Genomic DNA, 27,578 nt, shown 5'->3' with positions numbered 1-27,578 from the left:
GTGTGCTGTGAAAATCAATAAATATATTATTTTAAAAAACTGGTAATATTTATATTTGTAGAATTAAAAGTATCGCTTCCCTGTTCCATGTGTGTGTACCACTGAAACCTGTCCGGCGGAAGTTGTGCTCACGGCCTTATCACAAAAGAAATGGCGAGCGGTATCGGCAGTGAGTAGTATTTCTCATATCTTTTTCCATTTTCTTGGTCATTTTATACTAAAAACAACCTGTAATGAACAATGGAGCATCGCGGGTCATGTAGTTTGTTTGGACCCAGCAGCGATGTTGCTTTATTAAACGTTACGTCGTGTCGCTCTGTGTGTCTCATGAATGTGTCCCCCGTAATCAACACTGCTAAGCTAACGCTTCTGTTTAAATATTAGCAACGTATATGTTATTGTTGGCAAAGCAAACATATTTTAAATCAGTTTTACATTTTGCATTTTAGGCCCGAGACTTGTCAGAAAGTATGAAATGCTGTAATAAGTCTTTTGAAGCATCATATAAACACGATACAAGCTAACAAGTTAGTATCAACAATCCGGCTAACAGCAGCCAGTTTTAATAAACAATAAAAATATTAAAGTCATAAACCAGTGCCTCTCCAGTCGGCTGGCTGGTTTATTCTGATTGTTTGGGGACAAGTTATGTGGCGAATGCGGGACTGTAAACAAATAGCTCTGAAAAAAAACACAAACAAAACAAACTCCTCTTGAGATGACAGTAGAGCTGCAACAATTATTTGATTAATCGAACAATAATTGATCATAAATTAATCGTCAACTATTTTGATAATCAAATAATTGGTTTGAGCAGTTTTTAAAAAGACAGTAAGTCCAAATTCTCCCATTTCAGCTTCTTCAATATGAATATTTCTGGTTTCTTTGTTCCTTTATGACAATAAACTGAATATCTCTTTGGTTTGTGGACGTCATCTTGTGGTTGGAAGGAAAATACAGGGACATCTTCGAGCAAAATCTGTCCGCTGTGTGTTCTGTGGATCTCATGTTTGACTCAAGTTTGTTCCCTGAAATAATAAATAATAATAATAAAGTGTTTCAGTAACAAGTAAGAGACTTCCAGGAGTAGTTCGACTCAAGAGGTTTGACTCAGTAGAGGCTCCACAATATGATTTTGTCCCAATACTTTGTGTTTGTTGTTCCCCGTTGGTGGAACCACTACCAGTTCCTACCAGAGCAGGGGCGTCCCTCTCTACCTTTAAAACCCTCCTGTAGACCCAGCTCTTCAGAGAGGACCTTCTCTCCTAGCACTACACCACAACTCTACTCCTTAAAGAATTGTCTTATGAAGAATTGTCTTACCTTATTGCTGCACTAATGGCTCGTATTGCACTTCACCTTAATTGTTCCCCTTTTGCCCTCTAAGTCACTTTGGATAAAAGCATCTGATAAATGACTAAATGTAAACGCTCTGAATTTTTTTTTTTTTTTGAATGAATGAATCATAAAAGAAGCCTAACTTTGCAGCGTTATTTCGATATTTCTATTCCAACAAAATCCCAACAATATATCCTGACGCACATGCAGCATATGCCAACAAGTGAGCCCACAGGCTCCGAAAAAAAAATGAAAATACTGACAGCGCCAGAACGCTAAATATCGATACTTGGTGGCCATTAATCTATATAATACTGTCACGCAAAATATCGCGATACTATGCTGTATCAATTTTTCACCCCAACTCTACTGGACATGTTGTGATGTTGATATGTGATATTTTAACTTTTTTCCACAGAACACAAGATACTGAATGTGGGCCCAACAGAGCCATGGTCAGTCAGGGAGAAACTGTGCCTGGCCTCCTCTGTGATGAGGAGTGGCGACCAAAACTGGTGAGAAAACACAACACAACAGTTCACTCAACTGTTTCATTTACAAATGGGGTAGCTACAGTACATAAGAAAAAACAGTTTTTGATGCTTGGGACGACAAATAAATTCAAAATCGGTTCTCAGTTTCAGCACATAGCAATGAGGCAAATTGAGGCATAAGAGCAGAGTTTAGTGTGTATAAGATTATAAGAGATATAATCAACTGATTGCAATAATGTAAATACACAAATGCAAAGACAGAAGTTAACATTTGTTCATGTTAAAGTTGTATATTGAATTAGTCATATGAAGCTCCTTCTTGTGAGCTTAAACAATTTTCCCTTTACTGAAGACAAGACAGGCTGAATTGCTTGCTGCTCGTTTGTCCATTTTAGTAATGTAAGCAGCAACTCTGGTTTCTGTACAATCTATGTAATCTGCCAGAAGGAACATGCATTTGAGTCAATTAGGGCTGGGCGATATGGACCAAAAGTCATATTCCAATATATTTAGGCTGAATATCAATATATGACGTATATCCTGATATTTTTATCGCAAAGTGAGAACAAATGTTCAGTCAAAGTCATATATGACATGTCACAAGTAGTTTTATTGAAACCTTTTATTTAAGTAAACATAAATACTGTATAACAACAGCTTCATAAAGTGCACATTTAAAAAAAAATCAAAAATATCTTAAATTAAAATAGCCTATGAAATAAAATCGGCTAATCTTTTTCCGAAATAAATATATTTATATGAGAAAAGAATAACAAACATTACAAAAGAACTGAATGACAAACTATAACGAATATGGTCTAATTCCGTATCACATTTAAATTATATATCAATTTATCTTTTATATTGATATATCGGCCAGCCCTAGAGTACATATTCCCTGATGGGGAGAAAGTGGTTTTAAAAATTGATTATTGAGAATTGTCAAAGATAAGAATTTAGATTTTTACATGAAACAATTTTTTCCCCAGCCCGACTGTTAGACTGATAGAAAATCACTCCGGAGTTTAAGAAACTACTATTTCTATCATATAAAGAAAGATAAAGTATCTAAGTATCAAATTAAAGTATATAAAGCATGTTGCCTACACAAGCTATTTGCAAACAAGTATCTTTAACTGCTCAACACAGCAACAAGGGTCTGTCTACATTAACAAAATAAGAGCATCAGCCTAACAATACAAACAGCAAACCGTATGTAAGCTGATATGGTAATTTTTAGAGGAACTTTACTTTTAAAATGAGCATATTAGCTCACATTCATTATCTAGTTATGTCCATCTTATAGGAAAAATACTGTGTCCTGGTAAATCTGTTAATGTCTTAATTCCCAACACTAGAGGTCAGACTTGGGCAATTTATAGTGTCTGAATGGAAACAGTGATAGTTCCCTCAGTGACTTTGACAACCCATAGACATTTTGTAAGATTAGAACAGAAATACAAATTTAAAGTACAGATAACAGACAAGATAGATAAATAAGTAAAAATGCTTTTTTAAATGACCAAAGCTCAAAACAGTTGCAGGAAAGTCCGCAATCAAGCTACGAAATTGAAAAAAAAGTCAATGTTAATATCAACCTATAAAACAATTAACTGTTTTTGCATATATGATCAGGATTTTTGTTTTTCACAATATCACAAACTTGACTTCATTTATGGCTAATTTGAGTGCATTTTTTATTTTCAGGTTGTTTTTTTCAACATGTATTTCTTCCCTTCCTATCTTCCAGGGTGTCTGTAAGTAGAGCCATCAAACCTTTCTCAGAGCCGGGACGTCCACCTGACTGGTTCTCCCAGAAGGTGAGGAAGCTACAAACCTGCAAAACATTTTCTCAGTTTGGGTTTGGAGCGGATAACCATGCTACCCAGGTCGTGACTAACACTTGCCTCAGGATAACACATTTTCTCTCTGTTTCTCAGCACTGTGCCTCACAATACTCCGAGCTGCTGGAGGCCACAGAAGCACCTAAGTCAGTATTCCAATACAGACAGAAACACAGCATTGGCAGAATTTTAATTATGTGTTGTTGCAGGTGAAGTATTGAGTGACTTAAAGTGTTTGTGCCTTCCTCTGTTGCAGGCGGAAGCGTGGTGAGAAGGGCGAGGTGGTGGAAACTATAGAAGATGTCATCGTTCGTAGACTAACCACTGAGAGGATAGAGGAATTGAAAAAGCTACTGAGAGACACACAAGAGCAGTACAGGTACACACACACACACACACACACACACACACACACACGTGAAAGATGATCACTGAAAAGTAATTTGACTGGGAGGAGTGACTGTTAACCCTCCTGTGCTTTCTGTCCTCACAGGAAGTTGAAGAAAGAGGTGGATCTGATACAGACGGGTCACATGGACTCCCAGCTGAAGGAGCTGTTGGCAGACATCACACTGTAAGACTCTTATCAGGTCCTCTGTTTGATGCTAAACAGACACTAACACAAGATATACAGAGTAGATGTGTACGTTGTAGCTTAATGGTAACAAACGTGAAATGTGCAGTAGAACTCTGCCAGCTGTTTCTCTCTTCACTTCCTAACAAAGGACACTCAGTTGTTTCTTTGTTCTTTTTTCTTTTTTTGCCCTACAAAGTCTAACTGCAGTAACTACATTTTTGGTCAAAATTGAGTTATAACTAAAAAGGAACCCCTTGATGTCTGTTTTATCTTGTGACAAAGTTTTAGATTTAAATTTTGCTTTATTTTAGAGTAATAATGATATAAAAACCACAAAATCCAACTCAAAACCACCATCTGCTTTAGATATATATATATATATATACTAATTTAAACATAAAAATAATAGGAATTGTAGGTTTATTTGAAAGTGAAATTATTATCTAGATAGTGATGAAGTAAAAGAGTGAGATAAAATTATATTAAGACTAAAATGTAACATTTCTTTATAATATTAAGTCTAAAATACACACATCTTTGAATAGAGTTGTTAAACACTTTTAAACACACTGATACCAAAATCTATTTTAAAATGTTTATTCACTGAAAACAAAATATAAAAGCTGAAAGAAGACGACAACATTGTAGTTACTGCACTCTGTTTATCATAACTATTAAAACCTTTTACAGCAATGCAGTAACTACGTTTTTGGGTTCAAAGGTCAAATAAATCATGATTTTTGAGCATAAAAATGACATCATCAATACATGTAGAAATAAATGTCATATTACTTACCTACCTATAACCCGTTTGGCTGGCCAGTTAAAAAATGTAAATATACTTTAAAGCCGCTTTTCTCAGTTTTACCCTTTGCGTAGTTACTGCAGTTAGACTTTGTAGGGCAGGATATTCCAGATTGGCCTGTACTTGTCACAGGTCCCAGCTTTACTACAGTCAAAATGGCAGTGAAGATTTTAAAACGGGGAGATTTATTCACCAAGTATCATGGTGGCCAACTTTAGTGGATCAGAACATATTTAATATGGAATTATTCTGCAGGTTCTTTGGTTCAAAATAAGACCAGATAAGGTGCTCAGCATCACTCTGTGTTTTATTGTTGAGCACATGTGTTCTATACTGGTTGAGAGGAATGAAGACAAAAAATGTGTGTTCCAAGAACCATGAAAGCATAAAATCCTAAGTGTACACAAAAAATATTAGGCTGATTGGTCCAGTAATGTGGGCTACACAATGGTGTAGTGGTTAGCACTCACCTCACAGCAAGAGTGTCGCCGGTTCGGTTCTAAATTGCCCGTAGGAGTGTATGAGAGCATCAATGGTTGTCTCTGTGTGTCAGGCTGTGATAGTCCCTGCCTCCACCCAGTGTCAGCTGGGATCAAGTGACCTGAGTGCGGATAAGGAGAATGAATAGATGGGTCTAGTACTATGTGAGATTATCTGTGGACAGAAATAGTATGGCAATCTGCCATAAATATAATTACTTTATTTTTTTCTCAATATTAAAATGTTCAAATTCACACCCCGTCACACCTCCCTTGTTCCTTTAATGGGATAATGCATCCAGCAGAGTTGTCTAGGCCTTTCCCTTAAATATGGACGTGAAAACAACGTATTGTACTACTGTGGAGGAGGCAGAGTCAGCAGCCGACCCCTGGTTTTGTGTCCAGTCTGCCCTGAGCTACATCTCCTTCACAGTGCAGGCCTCCAAACTTCCCTGGACGTGGAAGATACACACACACACGACTGAACGCATGATCCCCTCCAGGCTTATGCCCGGCGGAGATAAAAATGCAATTTAATTTCAGTCAGACTTTAATAACTCTGGTGATCCCCTGACTCTTCATTCAACACCATCGTCTTGTCGTGATGTAAACTTGTCCAGCATTTCCTTCATGACGAAAATTACCCAAAGGAAATGACCCTCAGCGTAACTTTCCATCATCTTTAGCTGCAGGTCGGCTTAATGCAGTTATGCTACACATCACATGCAGGACTGCATATTAATTTTGTACAGACAGCTGTCTCATAAATCTTTAGGCCATGTCTGAAATCCCTTCGTAATATGTAGTGCACTATATTTACTGTGTGCCATATTTTTTTACGGGCGTCACATTTCAGAGTGTGTAAATGTATCGACCATAGAGAGTCCTCGTAAACTCAGGTTCAGGTTTTGTCCGGTTTGTGGCCTTTTGCGGTTCGCGTCCCCTCTCCCCTTTCCACCTAAAATTCAGTGTTAAAAATGTAATATTACAAATTAAAATTTACATTACAATTTTAAAAAGTATGCTTAATATGTAATGTTGTCCTCTCAAGTATGTCATCTATATGACTCAATACTTGGTTGGGGTTGTTTGACTTGAACTACTGGAAATGGACTTTTACATGATATTCTAATGTATTGAGATGAACCTGTACTATCTTGTCAAATTGTTGAACTGTGTGATTTGTAACTCTAACCTCAGAAAGAAGAAGCAGGCGGAGGAGGAAGCAGAACAGAAGAGGAAAGCCACAGAAACGGCGTACCAAGGTAGGTTCACTCTGCACACCGAAGGCCGTCCATTGGTCTCTTAGGCTGTCAGAGAGACTTTGAATTTTCATAAAAACAAAATACATTTCATGGCCTTTTTTGTCAAATACAAAACATATTTCCAGGTATGAGCACTTTACATATGTAATATCTGCTATATTGCCAAGATGTTTATTTCATAAACTTCATGGTAATTGTCATGTTTTATGGTTTTATGACATTGTTGGGAAAGAAACAGATAAAATTCCCAGCACATTGCTCTCAATCTTAATGATTTACAACAATGGTTCCCAACCTTTTTCTTGAGGGACCCACATTTTTTCCATTGTAAACTTTGGCGACCCCCCCATTGTCCATTGCTTCTATGAAGCCGAACTCAATGTGACTTTCATGGTACCCTCTCTTTTTTTATTGTTGAGATATTCAGCATTTTTCGACGCTTTTTAGACTTTTCTATATTGATTTTTCTATTTAAATAAATGAATAAACACTTAATGTACCCCTTATTTAGTTGTTTTTGTCCCACTAATGAATTAAATGCTGACTCAACTATATTTAACACATTAGATTTATTACATCCCTTAAAATCAAGAGGGCTTCGCGACCCCCCGTGGATCTTTGGCGCCCCCCTTGGGGGGTCGGGCCCCCCCTGATTTACAACATTTTATATACAATTTGTAAAATTGGTGCATTAAATCTATCTTCCAGTGAGGGCTTTCCAAGTCTAAAAGCAACAAATTTGCAACTGCGACACTCATTTGTAATATTTTCTTATTTCTATGCTGCAGCTTTTTCTCATTCTTTGAGCAAAGTTCACTTAGAAAACCTCCCAGATTAATTTATTGTAACTCCCTCTGATCCTCTCTCCTCCACAGCTCGTCAGGCGATGAAAAACACACCTAAGCGTCTGCCCAGTGTAACTGTACGTTCTCCTCTGGGTGCCAGCCCTCCCACCATGGACTCTCAGGCTGACTCATCGGTGCAGACACCACCCATGGATACAGGAGGTGTTGGCTCTGATGACACGCCCACCACCCACTCAGTTGTAAGAACATGCTCCTGTAGAACAGATCCCCAAAAAAGGCTGAGAGGAATGTGTTGAATGTGTGTTTTACAGTACATTTTCTATCTTATTTTTATTTTATGAAATAAATCTCTCAGAACACGTTAGTACTCAAAGTTACTGTACTTCAGTTCACACACTGAAGTATGATTTATAGAGTTGTCACATATACTGTAATTAAGCATCAAGGTCTTTGGTCATATTTGGTGATATTTGGTCCCTGGTGTGTCTGTTTACTAGAGGTGGGGGAAAAAAATTGATACAGCGTAGTATCGTGATATTTTGTGTGGCAATATTATATCGATTCATGGCGTTAAGTATCCATATTAATACTCACCATATTGCAAAATGCTTAAAAAATGCTTAACAAATGCTTAAAATCACAATATCGTATTGTGACTCAAGTATCAGGATAAAATCGTACCGTGGGGCCTTTGATGATTCACACCTCCAGTGTTTACAATAATATCTTAAGATAGAAATCCGTAATAGAACTCAACTAAAGTACCTATCTGTATCTCCAACTTGTTTTTCGTCTCATTATGAGTCAGTGGAAAAAGATCACCTCACATTATGGTGTTTTTGGCAAACCCTGCTCCCTTCTGGAAGGACATAGTTGAGATATTGCCGCTCCATGTGCCAACCACTCACTGATTCTTTGCTGCCTCTGCCAGGCCCAGGGGGTCGGAGTGTTTCTACCAGCCACGGATGCTCCAGGGCCCAAAGATGGAGGCCTGGCTACTCTCGTAGATGATTCGCCACAAAAGAGGCTCCTAGCCCAGAAGGCCACGCCGCCACCCTCACCACTTCTGTCAGAGCTGCTGAAAAAAAGCAACCTGATCTCTGCCAGCCCCCGCCTGGTGAGAGTCAGCTCAGCTCACATTCATAACATCCAAAAATACTAGAATACCAGCAACTGAAAATTATAAACACCAATTTGAAACCTCACTTTTGTGTTATTCTTGTATTCATTGATGTCAGGTTGGGGAGGGAGACTCTACTGGAAGCCTCACTAATGGAGTACAGACGGCCACCGCAGCCACTGCCTTACCACCTGGTCATGAGGTCATCACAGGTAAATATACCCTGCATAACACTTTGCATGCACATGAATACACACAGTTGTTGTTACCTACTCTGACTCACCTGACTCACAGGAAGCAGCTCAGCTCAAGTGGCATTTAAAAAAAAAGTCCTAGATACTAGGGATGGGAATAATTAATCGATGATTGATTAATGGTTGTTAAGAATTTGGTCGATCACGTGGAATTTTTAATCGATCTGTGTATTTTTTAATTTTAATTTTATTTCTGACTGCGTATCAGTACTGCATAAACAGAATTGAAACACAGCCGAGTGTTCAGTTCTGCAGCCGTACGTCAGTAAGCCAATGAGCTGAGAATTAAGTTGGATAAAGCTGTTTGCAAACTGAAAGTTGAAATAACAATTATAAAACACACAGAAATACAATAGGCTTAATTTGAGCAAAACTATCTTACTGTCACAACTATCAAACCTTGCTAGCATGAATTACTGAGTTTAATTTGATCCAAAACTTATTTAAACACAAAACACATTTAAATATGCAGATTACTGTGAAAACTAACCTCATGCCACTTCAGGGGCTAAAACATAAAATATTGAATTCCTTGACGTTTTTTTTTTACAGTTTAATCTCAGCTGAGTTAGTTTTACAATTCTTTTACAAGTCTCTTTTCATCCTTTCAAAATAAAAGTGTCAGTTATTAAAACAGGCTTTTGCATAGTACTGTTTATATATATTTTATTTTGCCCATGTATGCATGCAGCGATTAATCGATAAATTGATCTTTAACGTTATAGATAAATCGAGTTGTCAGGTTTCTTCCAAATGCCCATCCCTAATTTGGTTCATACCTAATAACCACTGACAGTTTACCGTGTCACACTACTGGTTCTTATTGACTCCTCTGTGTGTCTCTGCAGAGGGTGAAGCTGAAGCCGCAGTGAAGGTGGAGCTTGGTGAGGAGACGGGGTTGGTAGAAGAGGACCTCGTGGCTGTGTCCTACATAGGGGAAGAGTTGGATCTGGAGACTGTAGGAGACATCATTGCCATCATAGAGGAAAAGGTACATACTGTTTTTATCTACTTAGGGATGCATGAACTAGATTTATCTAGATCTGATGCATGTGTTAAGGAAAAAAACTCTTCCAGTAAGGTTATGATAACTGATTATGATCACCTCAACGGGTTCATATGACATATGAAGCTTTGCACTGTTACTCGGCCTGATAAAGTTGTTTTAGCATGTGCTAGCCATCATAATTAGGGTGTGAATTTAACATTTGGTGTAATGATTACCCCTATACAGTCTAACTTTTATTGCTCCAAAGTCCACTTGTGTAGGCTTATTGGTGTTAGTGCTCTGCGACCACTCATTTAATGTTACAATTCTCCTGATGATTCCAACACAAGTTGAGCTCTTCAGTCAAAGTCCAAAACTAACTAAATGTCACCATTGGTTTCATTTTCTTCATGCTGAGATGATGTTAGCAAGGCTGATACTGTCAATACCGGGGCCTAATTAAACAGCTTGCAGATTTGTTTTGGAACATGAGACTAATTCATGAAACTGCACTGTAGACATTTCGCTAAAATGGACCTTCATCACTGGTGATGTAGTTAAACTGAATACCTGTCACAATAGCTTAGTTATGTCACTTGAGAGAGAGACAAATGTGGAATGTTTGGTTTGTATTAACAAAACAGCAATTGCAATAGGGAATTATGTGAGACTGAAGTGTCTGATTTTGTGATGAAAGCTATAGAAAACGTATTACTGCATCACTATGTGGAGGAGTAATGTATTAATGACTGAGCAATTGCAAGAGTTAAACATCTTCAAGTACCAGACTTTGAATTCTTAGACTGGGCACAAATTAGATAAATTTTGATTATCACAAGTTTTACATTCTCTAGAGAAGTATAGAATTCACTTACCGGTAATTAATATTTCAGATGCCATATCACATATTTTATGTTGTGTAACATTAGCCCCTTTCAGAGTGCCGTTTCATGCCTGGACATTTACGGCTCTGTAATGTCTTGCCTCCACTACGAACGCGCCTGAAGCGGGATGCGGGATTAAGATCCCACCAATTTTCCACCTCCAGAGGTAGTCACAGTGGTGAAAAATTGGTAGGACTGTTGGAAGTGGGACCCCTATGAACGGGTCATCACGGCAAGGCGGAATATTTGACGTCGCGTGTGACGTCTAACACGCACCTCCCACAGTCATCGAATCATGTTTAGCAGCACAACAACTGCTGCCACCGTCACTACCTGTGCACAGTGTCTGACGCTTATCGTAAACAAACCGGCATGCTTGTTGTAAACAAACGGAGGTCGCTAACTGAACACATACTGCTGCAGCACATACATAATATACTGCTAAATAGCTAACTGTGTAGCCTATTAGCACTGTGCTACTGTGATGTACTGTTCTGTTGCACGTCACTATCGTCTCCTCCCACCTCGTTCCGCGACACGGGACTGCTCTATGAAAGGGTACGAAAGTCACGCCTTTGCGGGATCACTATAAACGCCCTAAGGCGAAAAGCCGGCACAGATCTTTCTGGCAATGTAGCGGAACATTTGCAGGATGGCAAATTATTCAGTATTTCTTCCCTATTTTCTCGGTCTTCTCGTCTCCTTCCTCCCAGGTCGATGACTCCGTGGAGGCCTTGGATGCTGCAGCAGTGGAAGCCGCTCTCTCCCTGTGTGAAGATACTGTCTCAGAAGGACACACCCTCCCCGGCCCCTGGGAGACCCAGGAGCTGAAGGCTTCAGACACAGCACCCGCCGTCCCAGACTCTGATCCCACACAGGAGCCTCAGGATGTGGCTGCCATGTCAGCCCTGATTCCTGCAGGCGTAGAGACCCAGACTCAAACAGAAATTAAAAGAGAGCAACAGCTCAAGTGTGAGGGACCCGAGGTGACAGGAAGTGACGTCACCTCTTCTGTTACCTCTGACGACGGTGCGACAGGGAGTGAGGTTGCGGAGGAGGGGGCGGTGGGGAAGGAGGTTACTCAAGCGACTGTCAAGAGTGAAGGAGAGGAATGGAGCCAGCCGGAGCCCAACCCGCCCTGCCTGGGTGGGTGGTGTCACACGCACACAAATCATGCTTATAACAATCATAAAATATTAGTAACTTAAATTTTTATAGCCCCTTTCAAGTAACCCAAGGACACTTTTCAATACAATAGGATGACTTACAAAATGGACACTGATGACGGGTTGAGGGGGTTAATTGAGTCCAAAAGTATGGTGGCCCTGAGAGCTCACAGCAACTGCAACTTAAGAAAACGCGTGCAAATACACAAGCAAATTGAGAAAACATCTTCATCAATTTGACAACACAAGCGCAGCATTTAGAAAAGGCGATGCAAAGACCACAACACAACACAACACCATACCATAAGTAAAAGCGCTGGAAATAGATCACAACACAACAGAAGTGTTTCCAGAGGACACTTGTCCATGCACATGTCTGGACATATAATTTCATGTTATGTGCTAACGTAACAGTCCGTGGCCTAGAGGTTAGAATTCAGGCTTGTAACTGGAGAGTCGCCGGTTCAAATGCTGCGCTTCTGTTGTCAAATCGATGAATATGTTTTCTCAATTTGCATGTGTTTTCTTACGTTGCAGCACTATGAGCTCTCAGGGCCACCGTACAAAAGCCTTTTTGAAGAGATGGTACTTGAGAAGTTTTTTGAAAATGTCCAGGGAGGCAGCATTTCAGGTTTCGGCCAGGAGAGAGTTTCAGAGGGTGGGGGCTGCGGAGCTGAAGGCACGAGCCCCACAAGTTTTTAGTTTGGTGCGGGGATGATGAGCAGACCTGAGTCAGAGGATGTCAGGTTTCGGGGTGGTGTGTAGGGGTGGAGGAGGTCAGTGAGATATGGAGGGGCGAGGTCGTGGAGGGATTTATAGGTCAGGAGGAGGAGTTTGTATTTAATGCGTGATTTAACCGGGAGCCAGTGAAGGTGGATGAGGGTGGGGGTGATGTGCTGCTTACATATTTATCTTTTTCTAACGTTCTTCTCATTTCTGTCCCACAGACTCCGAGGACAGTTCTGTGTCCGGGAAAGAGTCAAAGGTAGCACATTAATGCACACATACACACATGGTTGACATTTTTAAAAATCATTTTACTCACTTTGTGTTTGCTGTGGAATGCAGGAGGTGAAGGAAGAGGAGGCGGGGAGTGAGGGTGACCCAGAGGAAGGGATAGAGCTGAAGGAGGAGTGTGGGGAGGGTGAGGGTCCCTATCTGTCTGAGGTGGAGCGGGCAGCGAGCGAGAGTGAAGACGGCTACGGCCCCCCCTCCCAGCGCTACACGGCAGACTCCCTGGCCAGCAGCCCGGCCTCTTCCTCCCAGCTGTGAGTGTCCTCGTGTGTCATAAAAACATTTTGTCTTCTGGGTTATACACAGTGGCCTGCGTGAATCCAGGGCTGCGTCCTAAGATAACCCCTGCCCTTACCAAAGCATTTTAGTAGAAATGCTACTTTAAAACTAGACAGAGCTTAGCAGGCATTCATCATGAGTATTCAGGTCACGACCTCTGAGTCAGATTAAGGCTCCATTTCTCTGAGCTAAGCAGTCTCTGCCTGCTGACATAAAAATTCCAACAGCTTTCGCCTCTCTGCCACTGGTGATTTCTCCTCTGCTTCTGCCAATCTTCTCCTTATTTGCCCTCTATCCTCCTCACTTCCTCTCTCTCTCTCTCTGCGTCAGATCTACATGTGGCGAGGACCAGGAGGCAGTGCAGGCCCAGAAGATCTGGAAGAAGGCCATTATGCTGGTGTGGAGAGCTGCAGCCAACCACAGGTGGAGCTTCTTGGAATACCTCAACAACAATGCAAAGTCTTTGTTGGTCAAAATACTTTAGAAATACCTCGCAGTCAAGCTCAGTTACGCCTCATTTACGCTCCAGTCACGTACAAAACTAGATCTGAAACAAGGTAACGTCACTGCCAGCTGACTTCCATGCATCCTTTATGTTTGCATGGATAGTGAGCTGTATGTCCCAGTAGAGAGTGGTGCAGCTGAGAGTCAAGTGTTTCTAATCACAACAACCTTGGAGGAGGCTGCAGTGCATTAGAATAGTAATATACAGTACTGTAGGATTTGTTTAATGATTTTTTGCCTACAAAGAAGATGTGTGCAAATCCTGACTATGTGTAATGAATAACCATATAATGTGAACTCCTCCGAAAATTAAAACTCCCAGAAAGAATATTCCCAGAAACAATACCAAGGACATGACCTTAGTGTCTTCAGTGATACTAACAGCCTTGATACTATCATAGCAAATATCCGATAGCAGCCAAAGATCTGTGAAACAAGCTCATAAATAAGTGGGACTCTCTAATTAGGCTAAATCTGGATTGGATTCCAAAGTCTACTAGTTGTTTATTCAGCAGTTTGTTGCTTTTTTGTGCCTTTGGCTAACATAAAATACAGGGATTTGGAGCAAAATAGCATTAGTTTCTTGCCCATGTTGCAAAAATCAGATGGCTTTTTTCATTTTTTTCCACCTTAACAAACCTCGGTAAGCAATAAAATAGTTGTTTTTTAAAGCTTCTTCTGAGGAATAAACTGCATGCAGAGTTTATAGGGAAACAGGGTCTGGTCTGGAACAAAAGCATTGCAGAGACAGTTGATCTTGTGTTTTGCACTTTGATGAATCCATGTTTCTCTCAGGTATGCCAGTGTCTTCCTGCAGCCTGTGTCAGATGACATCGCGCCGGGTTACCACAGCATCGTCCACAGGTAAGAACAGGCACACAAGCACTTTTTTAGTCAAAATCAAATTCAAAATTACTTTATTTATCCCAGAGAGTAAATTCAGTTAGTCTGGTAGAATCTCTGTTAGAGTGAGACAGCCTGATGGCTGTAGGAGAGAAGGATCTTTTGAATCTCTCCGTCCTGCAACTGAGAGAGAGGAGCCGTCCACTGCAGTTTTTTTTGGTCCCTAAAGGTTTTGTGTAGCGGATGATCTGGGTATTTCAGGATGGCCTGGAACATGTTGACAGGTCATCTCTCCACCACCTCCTCCAGTCTGTCCAACCTTGCATCTCTGTGTCTGATGCTGCCTCCCCAGCATGGACACATACGTATTATAAGAAACTGTAGTGAATTTAGTGAGTTCATGCAAAACAAAAATTCTTCTCTGCAGCAAACAGTGATAAACTTGTAATAACAGTAATAGTGAATAATATTTAACTTTCTGTGCAGTTTTCATTTATATTTGTAATTATTTTGACCACTAGATTATTTTGACCACTAGATGAGGATCTCACACACTTTTCAATGTTGCTTAGACAATATACAATCATTAATCTGCAATAAAGGAGAAAATGATCAAAGGTCAATGGACAAATAATGATAAAACCCTAAGATACATGGTTAAATGTAGTAATATGTAGCAGAGTTTTAATGGGCATTAACCACTTTGTAAAAACAGACCCTGCAGCCTAAATAAACTCTTCAGGCCGTGTTTATGCTGTGAATAATGTTGATAGCTGGTGGTAAATGGACAGTTTATTGAACCCGTCTCCCTCCTGCTGCAGACCCATGGACCTGTCGGCCATCAAGAAGAACATCGAGTCCGGAGTGATCCGTACCACAGCCGAGTTCCAGCGCGACATCATGCTGATGTTTCAGAACGCCGTCATGTACAACTCGTCGGACCACGACGTGTACCACATGGCGCTGGAGATGCAGCGTGACGTCCTGGAGCACGTTCAGCAGTTCCTGGCCACCCAGCTCATCATGCAGACGTCGGAGAGCGCCATCTCCGCCAAGAGCCTCCGCGGCAGGGAGGGAAACCGTAAGCCAGGAGAGCCGGCTGAGAAGGTGGGTTGGGTGACTTGGGTGGGGTAAAACTAGGATTTCCTTTAAAGATCCGTTTAAAGATAACTGAATGCCAAAATTTCACTGTTAATATTTGAAACTGAATTGTCAAAATATCAACAGTGAGTTCGGGAGATATTTTGGGAAATGGTTGAGTTACTGTTTATAAATCTTGGAAGCCTCAATCAGGTGTTTTTACTCAGTGAGAAGAATCGTCTTGTGTTTATGAAACACTTTGTATCATATTTGGAGTTATCTCAGGACGCTCCCTGACTACAGCAGCTACCCCGAACTTAAACTAGACAAGACGGTTTCATTAGAATAACTGGAAACAGCTGTGTGGCTGTGCAGGGCTTTATTTAATGCAAGTATTTACAGGTGGAGAGAGCGAAACTTAACACTTCCCATTTATACAGTTATGAAGGTTTTTATTTATGAAATAGTGAAATCATATCAGGCTTTTGAATATTTATTTGTGTACAGCTTTAGAATTAGAGGACAATCTGTGACAATTCCTGCAACAAAACAACTGTTTGTCTAAAAGAAATGAATGGAGACGTTACACAGTTACTGTTAATAGATAATATAAGATATGATTTTATTTATCCTGCAGTGGGGAAATTCAGTTGTCACAGCAGCTCAAGATACAGACACATAGATACAGAAGACAGAATAAAGAATATAAAAAATAAGACAGATATATACATTCTCTACACATTATATACACACATATTTCTGCTATTTGGCATTTATTATTAATATATATTTTTGTGATGGTTTGTTTTCCTGAAACTACTTTGCATTTGACAGATCTTGTACATTGGATAAAATACATTTTACCATGTTAAATAGGTTAAATAGGTTGTTGCATGTAGCAGTATGAACATCAATGAATAAATATATTTAAATATATAAGTGGTATATGACATATATAATATAAAATAAATACAGAAGGTTAATGTAGGCCGATAATAGAGAAACGTGGTGATATTTGTGACAAGTCTCACATTTGTTGTATCGACCATATTGTCAGTGTTTTTTCTTTTACCAAACTGTCTTAATCGCTACTCCATTACTGCTCTACATGTCTTGATTACTGACATTTATGTCCTTTGAACTATTTAATGGATTATTAGCACTGTTTTATTACAAATGAGTGGTTTTTGGATTGACTCGCCTGTGTTTTAAACTCTTTTTCTTGATGCATCACTCACACATGATATACTTGATCCTAAGACTGTACTGATCACTGAGGAATGTGTGTTGTGTCCTCACAACCTGATTCCAAAAACGTTGGGACGCTGCGTAAAACGTCAATAAAAACAGAATGCAAAGAAACCAAAATGTATATTTGCAAAAATCTGTTTGAACATTAAATATATTGTATGGTTTTCAATATAGGATTAGAAAAATATGGCATTCTGTTTTAACGTCCCAACGAATAAATCTTAGCAGAACTGCTTCAGATTAGAGGAGGAACTGTTCGGTAAAGAATTTTACTTGACATTATATTGAACAATATATCTTAGGACATCACATCTGTGTTATCCATGTTACTTTTCTTTATGAATTTGAAGAGTGTCTGAAAAGACACATTGAACAGACACAGTCAACGGTCTGTACTGGTTCCATGCTGTCTGAGCATTTCAAAGCAGCGAGCAGCCAAACTTTCTGTGCACTTTTCATTTATATGTGTAATTATTTTGACCACTAGATGAGGATCTCACACTCAACAATGTTTCCCCCTCTGATGAAATTTAAGAAAGGATGAACTATACTTTACTAAAAATGCATTTATATTGACCTTTTCAAAACGAGCCATTGTTGGCCAAAAAGAGACAAAAAATGTTGGAATGGAGCCACAAACCTTATTTAGAGCTTTATAATGAAGACGAAACAGCCTTCTAAGTCTTAATTAGTCTACCAGCATTACCAATAGGTCATATTGAACATTTATTAATATGATTTTGTCAGAATGTAGCGAGAACCCAAGTGCAAATTTGGAATCGAAGGCTAGGCTTGTTATGGAAAACTAAAAACTAGCTTCAAAGATGACAAAAAACGTAGAGCTTAAGGCACCAGGGTGTAGACTCTTGTAAGCTATGATCCACATTTAAGTTGACTAAAATGTGAAAACATTTTTTAATGCTATAAGTAAGCTATGCATTTTTTCAACTGAAGAGTACAAATACCTTTGGGCCTACACCATTGATAAATTAAACATTTTAATGTAAAGAAATTACCATTTTATTTCGTAAAAAATTAAAGGTCAATGGAAAAATAATGATAAAACCCTAAGATACGTGGTTAACTGTAGTGATATGGTAAAGTAGCAGTGTTTTCATGGGCATTAGCCTCTTTGAAAAAATAGACCTGAAGCCTAAATAAATGTGTGGTTATGCTGTGAGATGGGAGCCTGTACAGACTGCTGCATAGATTAAAATGAGAGTTTATCTATTGTGTGAGACATGCAAGTAAAAAAAACAATTCTTGCAGTTTCAGCACGGGGTTATTCTTCTCATTTTGGCTGATTCTGAAAGCTTACTTTAACTGAAGGGTGCTACAGTAACCAGTTGATGTGTATATAACATATAATGCCTATAGCAGTAGTAATGTAACTACCGGTACATTTATTCAAGTACTGTACATTTTGAGGTATTTGTACTTTATTTGAGTATCCATTTTATGTAACTTTATACTTCTACTTCACTATATTTTGAGGTAATTACGGTACTTTTTACTGCACTACATTTAACGACAGCTTTAGTTACTTTTCAGGTCGATATTTAACATGAAACATGATCAATTTAAAATGATTAGACTTTTCTATGTATTTAAGTACAGAGCAGTATATTAAGTATTTTAAATGAGCACTACCTTGAGAAAATGTAAACGCTGCTTATATAAATGCATCAATTATAATATATTTAGAATATATAAAACAATCTGAGTGGGTCCATTCTGCATAACGAGTACTTTTACTTTTGATACTTTAAGTACATTTTGATGCTGGTACTTTAGTAAGTTTTGAACGCCGGACTTTCACTTGTAGTGGAGTAATTTCACAGTGTGGTATTAGTACTTTTACTGAAGTAAGAGATGTGAATACTTCAGTGTGACTTTGCAGATTCAGTGATGCAGGCTGTCACGTGTGCCAATCTCCCTAAAGCTCTGCACTTGGCACCGTCTATATGTAATATATCTACATTCACATCAGACATACACTCATTATTGAATACACAGGACATTTAGGACACCCGGTCAACTCGGTCAACTGGGTGCAGTTGTCCTCCTCCTCTCGGCTCGCTTCAGTGGAATAATTCTTGCTGATTCATGTCCTGCATGCTGGCTGCACCTCTCCTCACTAACCTCTGTCTGTCTGCACCTGCCTGTCACTGACTCAGCTGTCTGTCTGTCTCTCTGCCTGTCTGTGTGCAACAAATGTACATATTTGCCGTTGTGTGCGTGTGTTAGTTTCTCTGAACCGTGTGACTGCGGGAGACTTGAGTGTATGTCTGATGGCATTTTTGCAGTATCATGGAATTTAGAACTGTCAGTTCCAGACGGTGATTATCTAGGGAACATTTTCTCAGGAAGAAGGAAGTGTGGGTGAATTTTGCATGTGGTTTAAATTACAGAGTATATTTGACAAAAGGCTACACAAATGTATTAAATATTCTAAACAGCTGTTTATCTACAGTAAGCTGGTGCCGGATTCACAAAAGTGTTCTTAAAATAAAACTTAAGGCAAGGCAAGTTTATTTGTATTTCAACAACAGGGCAATTCAAAGTGCTTTACACAAAACAAAGCATTTAAAAGAGACATATGTAACGTGACATTCAAATATAAAAGTGTAAGACCAAAAATTAGCAGGTAGAATATTTAAGAAAAATATAGAAGTACATTTAAATATACATTTTTGAAATTGAAAGCGAGCTGATGAAATATATATTTTTTAATTTCAAATTCTCTACCCATATTGCTAAACAAGAGGAGTTCCTTAATCTATGCTCTTAAGAAAAAAACAAACATGTTCCTAAGAATTTTTTTTCTTCAGAATTGTCCTATGTCTGGTTTTTAGTTTTCTCACTTAGGACGTTTTTAGATTTTTAACTGAAGATCACTTGCTTGACAATAACGTTTTTATCTGTGTATGTTAATAGTGATTATTTAAGGAGTATCAAATACAACAACTGCCTCTGTGATTTCCTAAGATTACCTTGTAGTGTAATCTAGGAACGACATGTCACACAGACTGAAAAGACATTTCAATTATCTGTCAACTGCCAGAATAAGCTTTACGTGATACATTCACAAAAAACTACTCTGACCAACTACAGTGAACAAAATTTGTTGTTTAGGGCTAAACTAGATATTAAATAAATACTAGATATTAAATAAATCAAATAAATGTCAATTTGTTCAAGTAAATACATGCAAAGACTGTAGCTGTTTTCAGACTCTTAAATAAGAAGAAGATATCTAAGAACTTTGTTTTCAAGAATATTATTTGTTCTCAAGTTCTATCTTAGGAAAAAACTTAAGAAGTAAGTTAAGAAAAAACTAAAGAAAAGATAAGTTTCATCATGAATACTGAATCTTCTTAATTTTTGCATTAAAAGCAAAGTTAAGAAAAAGTGGCACTTAAGAAGCATTTTTTTCTTAGGAATGCTTTGTGAATCCAGCCCCTGAAGTGGAAATGAGACAGATAATATTAGAAAATAGCAGCTGTAGCTCATGGAAGTAGTGTGACTGAATGAAGTGGTGATATTTTCCGTCGTGGCCATGATGGGAGCAGTAATGTGCTGTTTTTGAGCCCACTGTAAGACATGTTGCGAGTGTGCTTGCTTGCTCATGTACATGCCTGTTTATCTACGCCTTTCTATCTGCCTTTATTGTTTCAGACTGTTTACTATCTGCATATGAGAGGACTGTGCGTCTCTGGTGTTGTATGAATACCTGTGTGTTTGTGTATGTGCCGTGCAGCTGCCGTTCCTCTGCGTGCTCCTGTGTTTGACGCCGACTTGTATGAAACTTGCTTTCTCACGCACATGTGTGTTTTTCTCTCTCTTTCTCACTCCAATGTTTGTCCTCCTACAGGACAGTGTCCCAATGGCCTCTCCTGCTTTCCTTCTCTCTCTCTTTGTAAGTATTCAGGTTCTCCCACAGATTTCACCAGAACCAGGCCACGCTCCGCACATGCTTGTCTCAACGCAAACACACACACGTAACACACTCTGTACACATCTGTCTCCACCTCTCATCTCTTTTCTCTTCTTTTTCTCATTCACTTCTTTAAAGAAAACAAAACAGTTCTATATTAATATTAGAATTTAAGTGATTATAAGAAATATAACCACTACAATTGCTTCTGATCATTAATATTGCAACAGCAACAGTCCCCTTTTGAGCAATTTTAGTGCAAGTGTAATTTGAGGAGTAAAAACTCACAAAGAAACAGCAGAAGACGTGAATCAAAGACCTCTGATAACTCTGGAGCAACCTCCTTAAACCTGCATTCTATCTAATGGCCAGCAGGGGGCGACTCCACTGGCTGCAAAATGAAGTCGGTTTACATATAAGTCAATAGGAAAATTACCCTTCTTCTGACTTGATTTATTACTTCAGGAAACATGAGTTTATGGTTTAAATCACTATCAGGGACGGGCATTTGAAAGAAACCTGCCAACTCGATTATCTATAACCATCAATTAATCGATTACTCGCTACATGCATACACGGGCAACATAAAACATATATATACAGTACTATGTAAAAACCTGTTTTGATAATGGACGATTTTATTCTGAAAGGACGAAAAGAGACTTCCCGTTGATTGTAAAACTAACTCAACTGAGATTAAACTGTAAAGATAATGTCAAGGAGTTCAATGTTTTATGTTTTAGCCCCTGAAGAGACATGAGGTTAGTTTTCACACTAATCTTCATATTTAAATGTGTTTTGTGCTTAAATAAGTTTTGGATCAAATTAAACTAGTAATTTATGCTAGCAAGGTTTGATACAGTAAGATAGTTTTGCTCAAACTAATTCCCTTGTATTTCTGCGTGTTTTATTATTGTTATTGCAACTTTCAGTTTGCAAACTGAAGCTTTATCCAACTTAATTCTCAGCTCTTTGGATTATTGACGTACGGCCACGGAACTGAACGCTCAGCTGTGTTTCAGTCCAGTGAGTACTGATACACAGTCAGAGATAAAATTTAAAAAAATCACAGATCAGAACATGCTTTGAATTGATATGGCCATGCAATCGGTGTGTTGTGATAACTTCTCTGTTTTTATCCACAACCCAGATTTATGAATGACTGTTCACCAGATGTCTGGGAAGTTGTGTGTTTTAAATGATGCACCAACGGTTAATCCATGTACAAAGTTGAGATGAAATAGTAATATAAAAAACTGATACAAAATAGTTAGACGCCTAGACTCTACACCATGAGGATCACGTCCACACCAGACAAATACCAAAAATCACTTTACCTCGTTTTGTATGGATCAAATCCAATATACATTTCCTGACAGTACCCCTTTATATAGTCAATTTACTCTATTTTTATATCCATCACTTCCTGTCTGAATTTTGCACCTCAGAATATTCGCATGGTTTTGAACTAGCTATTGGCAGCAGCTATATTTCTGAGCAAAATAAAAATATTCAATTAAGTAATTAAAACTGTTCGTATTTAACATGACTGAAACACATCCCTAAAAATGTAAATAGTTTCATTATTTTTCCTTATTTGAAGTGTGATATGACTTGAAGCTTATAACACAAAAACATCATGACTAAATAAGGAACAATCAGAGTTGAAGCTAGAAATAAAATCCTCCATAATATCAGCGACTTTAGAGTTCAACACATAATAACTCCAGGCTGCTATATCAGGACTAAGTGGGTGTGGTTTGATCAGGTATGACAGAAGTTGCCTAGCAACATAAGCAACAAGCCCACACCTGGAAAATTCAAATGTTGCTAAATCCTGATTGGTGCACAGAAGTGTGTGACATCACCAGTGTGAAGAGCTCAGACATAAACCTTCAGAAATCTTTCTGGTAAAATAACTTGAGCCAGTCTCTCTTTTGATTTCCTGCCAGGCAAACATGATGAGAAATGTCAGACTTTAGACCAGGGATGGGCAACTTAAATGCTTTTTCATGGACACTACCACATATAGGACCGTGCACTTAACCAGATATGATGAAACTGCAATTTTAAATATGTTTACAGTGCAGTAACTTAACATATTTCATGCTCAAATGCATGTTTACCAGTATAAATAGGAATATAAAAGGTTTGAAGCAAATAAAAAATAACCACTTACTGTGATTTCTTTTTTCCAGTGCAATAACAGCAGACCAACATTAATTGCAAGAAGCAATTTTATGCATTTTTTCAATGCACTTTTAAGATTTCATGCTCAAATGCATGTAGTTGTACTGAGGGCCACTTCAAGTGAGGGTGCGGGCTGTATGCGGCCCCCGGGCCTCCAGTTGCGCATCCCCGATATAGACTGTTTCTTTGTTTTTCCTCTTCGTGCAAAGTACTTATCTAATGGGTCACGTTTTACAGCTCAGCCTGTATAGATGTGTGGTATACACAACAACTAAAGAGCCTCTCTGTCTCTCACTCTTCCTCTCTCTGACATTTTCACACATACACACATTTGTGAACACACATGTCTGTGTCACCCTCATAAACTTTTAAGTTTTGTTTTGACACAATATCCTCACCATACACACTCACTCACACACACACACACACACACACACACACAGACTCCAGTAACCTTTCATCACCAAGCTTCCGTCGACCTTCGGTTTATGGCCCCATGCCGGTTTCCTGTTTTTCTGTTGATGTGCATTTGTCCGTGTCTGCATGTTTCTAATTTTTTTTCTCCTTCTTTTACTTTGAAATCTTCCTTTTTTGATCATTATCGTTTTTTTCTGTTCTTCATTTGGGAAGGAAGCCTTCCGAGGTGGACTGTGCTGTGTTTTTTGTGCGGAGCTCATCGCGTGAGGAGGCCTTACCACAGGGCCTCCCGTCACTCTGTCCAACTGACCTTTGACCTTTTTATATGATTTCTTTTTTTGGTACTCTCTCTCCTTCTTTTTTCCTTCCTGGTTCTCCTCCTCTGTCTCTCTGCTGCAGGACGGAGGCACCAGGGGTCGCCGCAGTGCCATGGAGGCCGACCTTAAAATGAAGAAATAGACTTTAATTACACTTTGAGACCAAGAGTCACTCAGAGAAGCTGGAGCTGAACACTTGCTGGTCACTTTGGTTGTTTTCTGAAGAGGACTGTGTAGTCTCTCTGTGCCTGGTGCGTGTGTGTGTGTGTAAATACACACTAATTCATCTGTACTTTGGCGTAGACGAGGATATATGTGGATATATGTCAGTGTGTCTGAGAGAGCTGCACAGAGCTTCTTCTTCTCCAGCTCATATGATTGGTTTATGCACCGCACCGAGGGATTTCACTCCACTTTCCCCCAAGTATCATTTCACCAGCAAAGGCAGTAGTCCATTATTTCCCTCTGCTGACATGGAACAGCGAAGAACTGTGTGTGAGAGAGAAGAGAAGAACATTTTCACCAGCAAAAGTTTGATTGTGATCAAATGATGAGCAGCGGGTTGAGCTCTACTACACCGTGTCTGATCATGTTGAATCGTGGATGCATTAATACTAGTGATCTGTCCACGTGGACGCCCTGCACCAGACTGTGGGCTGACAAAACACGAGACAGCAACAACAACCTGGACGGCCACGTGGTGGATCATAATGTACTGTACAGCAAATTTAAAACTGCAACTAGTGCTGCATGTTGGGCTGACAGCAGACAGAACCAGGTCTTCTATCAGTTTGATCAAAACATTATAGTCACATCTACAAATGACCTGGATTGGATTTTCTACTTTAAAATCAAATGTATATATTTCAATGGAACAAGAGTGACTAAATTAAGAAAATCTGATGATTGTATTAAACTGGTTGTGTATGTCTGCTTTTGTAAGTACAGGATCAAAATGCTCAAATCAGTTGGCCAAAACATGCACCAGTGGTTTTGCTTGTTTTGGCCCATTAACTACAAAATGTAAACAGGCTCTGCGGATCTGCGGGACCGGCATTAAGAATAAGTACAGGTGCATCTCATTAAATTAGAATAGAAATAGAAAAAGGTTCTTAATGTCAGTAATTCTGTTCATAAAGCGGAAATAACACATTATATAGATCCTTTACACACAGAATGAAACATTTCATGTCTTAATGTGTTTAATTTCTTCTAATTATAATGATTATGCTTACATTTAATGAAGACCTACAATTCAGTGTCTCAAAAAAAATTGATTATTACAAAAGACCAATTTTGAAAAGTATGTTTAATATGGAAATGTTGGCCTCTGAAAAGTATGTCCATCTACAGTCATGGAAAAACATATATGACCATTGTTTTCTTCAATTTCTTGTTCATTTTAGTGCCTGGTACAACTAAAGGTACATTTGTTTGGACAGATATAATAATAACAATGGCTCATAAGAGTTTAATTTAAGAGCTGATATCTAGACATTTTCCATGGTTTTCTTGATTTTGGTTATTATCAAGAAATTGAAGAAAACAATGGTGTAGTGACTGTATGGTCCATGACTGTATGACTCAATACTTGGGGCTATTTGACTTTAACTACTGGACATTGACTTTTCCATCATATTCTAATGTATTGAGATGCCCCTGTGTATATAGAAAAAGCCAATACTCGTGCTGATTGTCTTGTTTGTTTATGTAGATCATACACATGCATTAGCATTGAATTGAAATTGTGTCATAACCAGTTTAAAAACTTCTTGTAGTTTCACTGCCTCCCCTCATGCAGGCCTGAGCTTCCATTATATTACATCTTCATAAATCAACCTCATAACATGCAGATAGAAATGAAACCTACCAGATGGTATGTAAATGGTCACAATAATCTGTTGCCTTTAGTTAAATCATCAATTATGTGTGTTACTGCTGTTACCAGTTTCTGTCTCTTTGCATTCAAATATGCCCATGCATCTGAAAACTGACAAAGTCCAGATGACAAGCTAGCTATCTGGAAGCGGTGAAATGTCTTTTTCATGTAGAGATTGACATTTTCCAGCAGACTTTACAATCTCACCAAACACTAAACCCCTTCCTGCTTGGACCTGCTCTGTCATGTAATGATGATACAACTCTGACACATTTTTCAGCTGCTGAGTCATATTGACCTCACATTAATGTCCTTTGTTTCTAATGCTTTTTTTCCCATCTGTACTGAAATGAAATTATTTAAACGATTAATCGATTAGTTGTTTGGTCAATAAAATGTTGACAAATATCAATTTCCCAAACCACAAGATGACGTCCTCAGATCTCTTGTTTTGTCCACAAACCAAAGAGATATTCAGTTTATTGTCATAAAGGAACAAAGAAACCAGAAATATTCACATTGAAGTAACTGAAATCAGAGAATTTGGACTTTTGTCTTGCTCAAACCAATTATTCGATGATCAAAATAGTTGACGATTAATTTAATAAGCGATTATTGTTCGATTAATCGAATAATTGTTGCAGCTGTACTTTGAAGGTAGAGAATCCGAAAATCCATCTGGAAACAAAACAGTATATTCGTTGTGAAATAGTGGGCTGTAATGTGTGTTAATGGGCTGAAACGTAGGATGTGGAGTTTGTTGTTGCTGAAATAGTATTGATGCATCCCCACTCGTCACTTAGGATGTAGCCAGAGTGTGCTATGTAGATAGCATCAGAAACCTGTTTGTGTAATGTGTGTTAGATGGGAGTACCTGTGAGACGGATAATGTAGAGTTTTGTGTTTGGGTAGCTGAGACATGTATCATGTGTTCTGTTGTACATTTGTTAAATAAAAAAGATTATTTGATCTAAACCTAAATCAGTCAAGAGTTGAGTGTTTCCTTAATAGTGTTCATCGCCACACGGTCATTCATCTCATCGTTTAAGGGGATTTTTCAGCGTGATGTCCAGTACAAGGTTAGATTTGTTTTGGATATTTCATTAGTCTCTGTTTTAATTTATTTGTGAATTTCTGTTTTCATATTCAGTTAGTTTTATTTGGTATTTAGAGTGAGTTTGCTAGTTTTTTTTTTTTTTTTTTTGAAGATGCTTAGTTTTAGTTTAACTAGTTTTTATTTCAGTTGACGAAAAATGTTATTTCAATTTTATTTTTCGTTATTTTGTTATTTTTTAAACTATAATTAACTATAATAACCTTGATCCAGGAAAGCTGTCATGATATCTTAATTTTAAACTACAATACCATAGTAGTGTAAAAAAAATAATGCTCGATACCTCTTTAAATACCAAGGCAAACATTAAAAAAAGAGTCCTACCCACACAAAATAGGCACCAACTGATTGTGCCTTTGCCTGAAGTCATGTGGTGGAGAGAACGCCATGACAGCCTGAGATAAAGGACCAAATCTGTGCAGCCTTGGCTAAAAAATATGATTGTAGAGCTGTTTTTTAAAAATATACAGTGCTTAACAAATTTATAAAACCACCGGTTTGTTCCACAGCTGTCCTAAATGAAAAGCATTAGTAATTACCAACATTAAAATGTACTGTTTTACAAAAAAAAACAACTAAAAATAGTAAAGCACATCATTATTTCTTGATTAAGATGTCAAGTTATAGTTAATGACTTGCATTCCTGAACAGGAAAATTAGTTTTGGGGTTGAATGTTTTTCCTGATTGACCCAAATGAGTGTTTTAAATGATCTTGCACACTCAAGCTTATGT

General features: G+C 38.4%; 1 protein-coding gene across 2 annotated transcripts; it reads left to right on the top strand.

Moving 5' to 3' along the window:
- Positions 1-115: 115 nt before the first annotated feature.
- Positions 116-26,712, top strand: brd8b (bromodomain containing 8b). 2 transcript variants are annotated; one of them, XM_059346022.1, is made up of 19 exons: positions 116-169; positions 1,757-1,853; positions 3,583-3,652; positions 3,773-3,822; positions 3,933-4,055; positions 4,170-4,250; positions 6,738-6,802; positions 7,678-7,847; positions 8,540-8,725; positions 8,847-8,940; positions 9,831-9,973; positions 11,568-12,000; positions 12,968-13,005; positions 13,089-13,288; positions 13,644-13,736; positions 14,613-14,681; positions 15,482-15,767; positions 20,866-20,910; positions 23,935-26,712. In XM_059346022.1, the coding sequence occupies exons 1-19, from the start codon at positions 151-153 to the stop codon at positions 23,992-23,994; spliced, it is 2,322 nt and encodes a 773-aa protein (XP_059202005.1). In that variant the 5' UTR covers positions 116-150; the 3' UTR covers positions 23,995-26,712. The 2 variants fall into 2 exon arrangements, with proteins under 2 accessions (XP_059202005.1, XP_059202006.1); XM_059346023.1 differs by lacking the exon at positions 20,866-20,910.
- Positions 26,713-27,578: the final 866 nt, after the last annotated feature.

The sequence above is a fragment of the Centropristis striata genome, chromosome 12 (assembly GCF_030273125.1).
Source record: "Centropristis striata isolate RG_2023a ecotype Rhode Island chromosome 12, C.striata_1.0, whole genome shotgun sequence".
Taxonomy (NCBI): Eukaryota; Metazoa; Chordata; class Actinopteri; order Perciformes; family Serranidae; genus Centropristis; species Centropristis striata.
This window is presented reverse-complemented; position numbering and strand designations above follow the sequence as displayed.

Coding starts and splice junctions, on each gene's coding strand:
- brd8b (XM_059346022.1), top strand. Junction 3,653..3,772: donor CTGACTGGTTCTCCCAGAAG/GTGAGGAAGCTA, acceptor TCTGTTTCTCAG/CACTGTGCCTCACAATACTC. Junction 13,737..14,612: donor AGAGCTGCAGCCAACCACAG/GTGGAGCTTCTT, acceptor TGTTTCTCTCAG/GTATGCCAGTGTCTTCCTGC.